General features: G+C 39.2%; 1 protein-coding gene across 1 annotated transcript in view; it reads right to left on the bottom strand.

Moving 5' to 3' along the window:
* Positions 1–522: 522 nt before the first annotated feature.
* The window catches only part of SARC_05247 (alanyl-tRNA synthetase), a 12407-nt gene continuing 4024 nt past the window's right edge, over positions 523–8905 (bottom strand). Inside the window, exons 8-17 of the mRNA XM_014300904.1 lie at positions 8560–8720; positions 7891–8026; positions 7263–7452; positions 6062–6315; positions 4932–5072; positions 4127–4348; positions 3221–3436; positions 2781–2867; positions 1896–2072; positions 523–1267 (exon numbers count right to left, since the gene is read on the bottom strand). Coding sequence (XP_014156379.1) covers positions 1160–1267; positions 1896–2072; positions 2781–2867; positions 3221–3436; positions 4127–4348; positions 4932–5072; positions 6062–6315; positions 7263–7452; positions 7891–8026; positions 8560–8720 — 1692 coding nt within the window. The 3' untranslated portion in view covers positions 523–1159. The remainder of the gene's footprint in view (positions 1268–1895; positions 2073–2780; positions 2868–3220; positions 3437–4126; positions 4349–4931; positions 5073–6061; positions 6316–7262; positions 7453–7890; positions 8027–8559; positions 8721–8905) is intronic.

Raw genomic sequence — 8905 nt, 5'->3', positions numbered from 1 at the left:
GCATGTATCCATGTATATGTACCTAAGTAGCTATGTATTAATCCATGTATATGTATCTAAGTAGGTATGCATTAATCCATGTATATGCACCTAAGTAGGTATGCATTAATCCGTGTATATGTACCTAAGTAGAATGCATTAATCCATGTATATGTACCTAAGTAGGTATGTATTAATCCATGTGTATGTACCTAAGTAGGTATGCATGTATTCATGAATATGTACCTAAGTATGTATGCATGTGTTCATGTATGTGTACCTAAGTAGGTATGCATTAATCCATGTATATGTACCTAAATAGGTATGCATGTATCCAATATATGTACCTAAGTGGGTATGCATGTATTCATATATGTGTACAACGCTTGGGTTCTATGATGCGGCACTGTCTTGTTACATATCCCACATCCTCCCGCACAGACATCAGAGGTGTATGGTACTGTGGTAGGCAATGAGATGTGAGCCAAGCCACCGATTGAACCGTTCATGGCTGCCACAACAACATTTGAAGCAAGGAGATCGCACGAGGATGCAGTTTTCAACCTAGTCGGTTCCACTTTATTCTAAACCTCTAACCCGTTATTAAAACGTAGTCAACTAATGCACTGCCGTTCATCTGTTCAGTCCATGGCTAGCTATGCCGGGAGTAACACGTTTGCCCCTGAACACACCAGGCAGCCACAGCACCTGTCCGCTCCAACCGACAGAAAGTGTCCTGTCCTCTGGCTTTAACATCCACCGGTAACCCCCGAGCAGTCCCGTGTAAGCCCGAGTCAACGCGTTTGCTAAGTCTGACACGCCTATGCATGTGATGGGTGTCCACGTACATACATGTGCGAGACCCCTATAGCATACACACACACACACATACACACACCAGGCAGCAACAAAAACGACACACACACAAACACGCACCAATGGCAGTTACCAACGCCACCGGCGTCCAGTACTAGCTTCACATCTGCACTACATCCGAAGAGACGCCGCGTATATTTGACCAAAGCACACGGTGCCCCCGCGCTCTGAGACTTGCACCGAACAATCGCTTATGGCACGCTCTATCTATGCCAGGAGGCCCATTACAGTGTCACCAGACTGCTTGCTGGTGCGTGTGGTTGCAGAGGGGTTAGGGCACCCGGACATGCATATGGGCAGAGGTTTACGCAGAGAGCTTCAACAGCGCAAACTCTCGGGCGATCTCTAGTCCTTGGTCTTGGCAGTTGGGAGTGTCGGTCATGCATTGGGCGGATAGTGGTTTGCCGCCACCCTATTGGGTATGGGATGTATTATCAGGAATCTGATCAGTCTTTATCTGGGCTATAGCCAGTTAAAAGTGTTTACAGCAATCTGAGTAGTCTGTAACTAGGCAATAGCCAGTTAAAAGTATTTCCAGGAATCTGATTAGTCTGTGTCTAGGCTATAGCCAGTTAAAAAGATCCACAGCAATCTGATTAGTCTGTATCTAGGCTATTGCCAGTTAAAGTTATTTACAGTAATCTGATTAGTCTTTATCTAGGCTATAGCCAGGTCAATTAGTGTCGTGTATATAGTGTACGCGACTTTGGTGGCGTATCATTACGCTGTCGAATGTATATTGAAACAACCACATCTAAAATCCTCACCCCTAATATTAAACCAAACTTACGAACTTATACGGTCCCTTATCTAAAGAGTGATTCATACCTGCTTTGCCGCTCATATGGCACACAAGACGTCCGCATTTCGACCACACAAAAACTTTCCTACATATAAATTTATATCCATGCGGAGCCTCCCAAACATGCATGCATATATATATAAATATATATAATAATATTCAGGTTACATATATATAATATTCAGGTTATATATATATAATATTCAGGTTATATATAAATATATATATATATACATACCTTGCCACCTGTCTTACCAGACACTGAGGCGATCCAGTCCTTTGCGCTGAAACCAGAAGCCACCAATGGCTTGCCAACATTGGCCAAGAAGATAGTCTTACCATCGTTTACGGACGATACAAGTACAGCAGCAAGAGGATTCACCGTTGTGGCCGCCTTAATAGCGGCTTGTAGAGCCTAATATAGGGTGTGGTTTCGAGTTAAATAGAATGTATAAGGGGTATGTAGATACATTACTGCAGGTATACATAGATGTATAATATATATATATGTATATATATGGAATCGAAATATAGTACTTGTGGCAAATGTAGCAGTTTGCAAAACGTGAATTTGAGTGAGCGGAAGTACGTATGATTCTACTAGCACAGATCTTTATAAGAAACACTTTCACCCCGGTATACATACATCTAAACAAGTACCAATACCAGTATGTAAATTGTCTCAATTAATAATGATCCATATATACATATATATAAATATATAAATAATACATATATATATATATATATATATATATAAATGAATATGTACATATATGTATTTATATAAATATAAATATAAATATATATATATATATATAGGTATGTATATAAATATAAATATAAATATAAATATAAATATATGTATATACATATATATGTAAATATATATATATATATATATATATATATATATATATATATATTTATATATATATATGTATATATATATATTCCTACTCACAAGAAAATAAATGCAATACTTTTATTCATACCACATCAGAAGCATATTGTTGTATATACATCGATCCTAAATCAGAAGCATCGATACATATCAAGATACAAATCTTCAAAGTAGTTAGCATGCATAGCGTACCATTAAGTCCAAAACACAAAAGCTCACCTTTACATCAAAATTGTCGCCCAATTTGGTGATGAGGAATTTGGCGTCTGGCGATTCCTCGGCGAATTTCTTCATGACAGCTACGGCCTGTCAAACCAAATTCATCAGGATGAATATATCGCCGAGTCAGTATATACACATGAATCTATCCTTCATTGCTATAAGTTACTCGAAAGGGTTGAGATATCCTGGTCGACTGATAAAATAGGCTACAGATTGACAGACATACACACACAGACACACACTGATACCCAGACAAGCACACGCACACGCACACGCACACGCACACACATATATATACATATATATGTATACATATACATACACACACACACACACATATTATATATACATATATATATATTATGTATTCAGACAAATACATATATATATATTCAGACAAATTCATTTCCACATATAAACACAACAATGGAGCCTACCTCCTTCTCCTTCACAGCCCTCTGAGACTTCACCCAGTCGCCATACGCCTTCTTGAGCACATCCAGGTCCTTCCTGAGATTGTCCTTCTGCGTCAGTGACATGACAGAGGTATCAATCTGTTCCCTGAGTGCATTGATCACCTTAGAGCTCTCCTCCACTTTGAGTTTCTTGGCATCGTCCACGGCGGTCTTCAGGTATTGGGCCATGGCGGTCGCCTGCGTTGTTGAAACGAATAGTTTATAGAGGAGTACTTGAGAATGTGAATATGGATATGTATGTTTTAGAGTTTAGAGTTCAAACGAATAGTTTATAGAGGCGTACTTGAAAATGTGGATATGGATATGTATGCTACCGAATAAATATGATATGCATGACAATGTGTGTTATTAGATGGAGAGGAATGTGTGTGTGTTATTAGATGGAAATAAAAGTGTGTTTTATCCGGTGGAAAGGAATGCGTAAGTTTTAGATGGAGAGGAATGTGTGTTATTAAATGGAGAGGAATGCGTAAGTTTTTAGTTGGGACATGAATGTGCATGCTTGTTTGACAACGTCCACTACGATCTTCAGGTACTGAGCCATGGCTGTTTCCTGCGGTGTATGAAAACACATAGACGTTTAACGATTAACGAGTAGGTGTATACATAAAAATATACACACGTGCACACATTAAAAAACATGTGCGTACACACGTACACTATATATACACACGTACACACACACACTTCCACATACATACATGTACACACACACACTTCCACACACATACATGCACACACACACACACACTTCCACATACACACATGTGCACATATACACACTTCCACATACATACATGCACACACACACACTTCCACATACATACATGCATATACACACACTTCCACATACACACATGCACACACCTCCTTAGCTTCGTTTCCGGTTAGGGCCACCACCCGTCGCACACCCTTCTGCACAGCCTCCTCAGCAACCAGTACAAACGACTGCAGATCAGCTGTATTCTCAACGTGCGTACCTCCACAGTACTCAATGGATGTGGACAGCCATTGGGGGTCAGCCGGAGCCTTCACCAGGCCGTCTACTCCGAATCCTATACTTACTACACGCACGGGGTCTGGATAAGTCTGGGAGTATGCGTGAGCAGACCGGGTACTCGTTAGTGTATATATGAGTGTATGCATATGCACATGTACATGTATATGTGTGCATGTCGATATATAGATATAGATATATAAATAGATATAAATATAAATTTTATTTATAGACATAAATAATAATATATATATACAGATATGTATTCACATATATCAAATAGGTACGACCATTTAGCAATCTGTCCATTGCAAAGGTATATGTAAAAAAATAGAATAAAACACAGGAATACTTTCTTAAAATAACCCCTCCCAATCAAATACAACTTCATAAAGATGTACATAAATGATATACATACAAGTAATCATGTGTGCATAGATTATACGTGAATGTCTTTGCACGTTTAATATACTATATATATATATATATATATATATATATATATATGCATATATAGGTATATATATGTATAGATGCATATACATAGGTATATATATACATATATACATATATATAAATATAAATATATAAATAAATAAATATATAAATAAATAAATATATATATATATAACTATATATATATGTGTGTGCGTGTATGTATGTATGTATATGTACCTCGCCGAATACGGCTCTTAGACCCTTGATTTCATTTGCTAGATGCAATGGTGTGACTTCTGAGTACACGTGTGATCCTTTGGTGATGAAATCGTTCACTGTCTTCTCAATCTCCGCCGCCTGATCGGGCTTCACAGGAGCCTATGGATATGATATAAATAGAATGTAGGTTGTAAGTATGTGATATGTATAGAATGTACGGTGCACGGTGTAAGTATGTGATATGTATAGAATGTAGGGTGTAAGTATGTGATTAAAATTATAGTGTAGGGTGTAAGTATGTGATATATATAGAATGTAGGGTGTAAGTATGCGATATGTATAGAATGTACGGTGTCAGTATGTGATATGTATAGAATGTACGGTGCACGGTGTAAGTATGTGATATGTATATAATGTAGGGTGTAAGTATGTGATTATAATTATAGTGTAGGGTGTAAGTATGTGATTATAATTATAGTGTAGGGTGTAGGAATGTGATTATAATTATAGTGTAGGGTGGAAGTATGTGATATAAACAGAATGCAGAGTTATAACTCATGGAAGGTAGAGTCTGCGTGTATAACCAGGGCTCTATCGGGTAAGCCTAGTTGATATACGTAGATTGTGGGAGTCTGCGCCATTGGAATCCGTGCTCAGGCGTGACAAGAGCCTTAAAGTGTGGTAGAAATAATAAATGTCCAGGTTTGGTGAAATGCAGGATCGAGTCCGCGATATCTTTGGATATCACCCACTACACACTTGATATATAGGCACATATACATGGTATATATGCATATGCACGTATACATGGTATATATGCATATGCACATATACATGGTATATATGCATATGCACATGCACATGTGTACATTGATCAGAAAGTCACCCCAGAGTCTGTCGTCTGAGCCAAGCGATCCCTTCAGATCCACGCCATCTCCCAGGGTCTACCACAGCATATATGTGTGCTTACATACACACCCACACAAATATATACCAAATCACATACTTGATACACACACGATTTCTAAATATGTAAACCACAAAAATTATATATATATATATACATATATATACACACACACACACACATACATACATATATATATATATATATATTTATATTCATATATATACATCGACCTACATACATTGGTGGAGAAGTCGAATCGGAGCCTGTCGGCTGTAACCAGCGATCCCTTCTGGTCCACGCCGTCTCCGAGCGTCTGCCACAGAGCATAGTTAAGCAGATGTGTAGCCGTGTGGTTTCGCATCACCGGAACACGCCTGTCACTGTCAATGCTAACATTGACTGCATCGCCCACTTTGAGTGAACCAGACGCGAGTGTGCCTGTGTGTAATACGTATCCACCGTACACTTGACAGCCAGTCACCTCGAAGTCGACTGTGGTGACGCCGGGCGGGAGATTTTTTTTGGGGGGGGTTGATAGGGAGGTGGATGTAGATGGATGGTGTGGGATAGGAAAGTTATGGAAGTATAGGAATGGTATAGAAATAGAAACAGAAATGGAAATAAAAATCGGAATAACAATAGAAGTAGATCAATATAGAGATATAGATATGGATAAATCTGACATCCTTGTCAGCGTATAGACATGTCTAGACGAGTAGAACGCACATATGTTTGTCTGCGGCACTGCGTGGAGACTACAAGCTCCACAAACCACTACCAGATACACACACCACTATCACACAAACACACCACTATCACATACACACACCACTATCACATACACACACCACTATCACATACACAATACACACACCACTACCACATACACACACCACTATCACACAAACACACCACTATCACATACACACACCACTATCACATACACAATACACACACCACTACCACATACACACACCACTATCACATACACACACCACTATCACATACACACACCACTATCACATACACACACCACTATCACATACACACACCACTATCACATACAAACACCACTATCACATACACACACCACTATCACATACACACACCTATACACACAAAAACATATGCTCGTATAAAGTTCAAGCACACGTACAAAGACATCCTATATACACAGAACTAAGTATAGCCAAACTATTCGTACGAACCATCATAGCCAGTGGAAATAAAACCATTGTCGTATATCTGGCCTCCTTGTTCACGTACCGACACGTCTTGTCGAACACAATGGCCACCAGTTTGTCTGCACTATCACTCTGCACTGAGTCGACAACACACACATAAACACATCCACACATACGTACACTCAACCACACACGCACACACACGTGCATGCATCTATTCACCGACGAGCGTAAGACTAACGTAACCGTGCGTACCATCATCGCCAGCGGAAATGAAGCCCTTGTCGTATATCTGACCTCCTTGTTCGGCGTACAGACATGTCTTGTTAAGCAGAACACCCACCAGTTTGTCGGCGCTTTCGCTGTGCACTGAGTCGACAAACTCCTTGCCCACCACAATGGCCTGTACTTCGGCGTCGGTTGAGGCGAACTTGTAGTAGTTTGACTGTGGGTAGAGATGAGATGCACACAGACGTGTGAGTACATTCACACGCACCGGCACAGGCGTCGGATGCATATATATATATATATATATATATATATGTTATGGCCCTATGAAATTTGGATGTACTAAGATGTGCAAAGGTGTCAGAGGAGTATGCTCTATTCAATATGACTTCAATACCATCCCATCCCGTATCGACCACTGTCGCAGAAATACGTATATACTGATCTACATTGATTCTGCGATGCCTACAAACATATCTAGACTGCCGCATAGTCAAGTACCGTTACGGCGTAACCCTGCAATCTGACGCATACCCAAGATCGTTCGGTAAAATACATACATACATGCATTCAGGAATATACATACATACGTGTTCGTTTGTACGTGTACATAATCACATACAATACACCGATACTGACACGTCTACAAACATGCCTTGTCTTTCGCATAGTCGTACTTAGCACTGTCGTCTGTAGGCGCTAGTTCGCGTTCCATCTTCAACACAGCAATCTGATGCACATCCAAGTTAACTTGGTCAACCGCTTTAGAACCACCGCCCTGAGATATTAACCTTTTATGAACACAGAAGGAGATAGTGGGATGCGAGTAAGACAGTGAACCGTGGTATACACACACACACACACACACACACACACATATATATATATATATATAATGTATATGTATGAGTGTGTGTGTGTAGGCTGATATATACATATGTGTAGAAAATGATGTGAATATGTCTGTTTCTAACAAAATGCATTCATAGGATCATACATGTGTCCACCTACGTAGCCTATTCAATGACAGCTTCATACCCAACCATATACACCCACACGCCTTTCGTTCCAACCACAAAACGCACTACATACTTATCGATATAGATACACACATAAAACTGACATAAATAAACATAGATGAATACTGCAACACATACATATGTATATGCATAGGGTATATACATACATATGTATATACATAGGGTATTTACATACATATGTATATACATAGGGTATATACATAGGGTATTTACATACATATGTATATACATAGGGTATATACATACATATGTATATACATAGGTGTACACACGTGCCCCCTTACTTGGCTTCTTCCTTGCTAGCTTCGTATCCAGCCATATCCACCTGCACACCTCTCTCCTCAGCCATAAGTGTCACTAGATCGACGGGGAATCCATATGTGTCGTATAGTTTCCATGCCACTGCACCCGGCAGGGTGTTGTCTACCAGTTGTGTTTCACATGCCTACAGGGTTTAGTACAAATACATGAGCTGGAGAAACGATATTACTTACATTTAATTATTATATATATATACTATATACATACATACATACATACATACATACATACATTACATACATACGTACACGCACACACACACACATATATATATATGTATATATATATATATATAAATATTAGATATAC

The sequence above is a fragment of the Sphaeroforma arctica genome, assembly GCF_001186125.1.
Source record: "Sphaeroforma arctica JP610 unplaced genomic scaffold supercont1.328, whole genome shotgun sequence".
NCBI classification, from domain to species: domain Eukaryota; class Ichthyosporea; order Ichthyophonida; genus Sphaeroforma; species Sphaeroforma arctica.
Note: the sequence above shows the minus strand (reverse complement) of the source record. Positions and strands in the feature narration are given on the sequence as shown.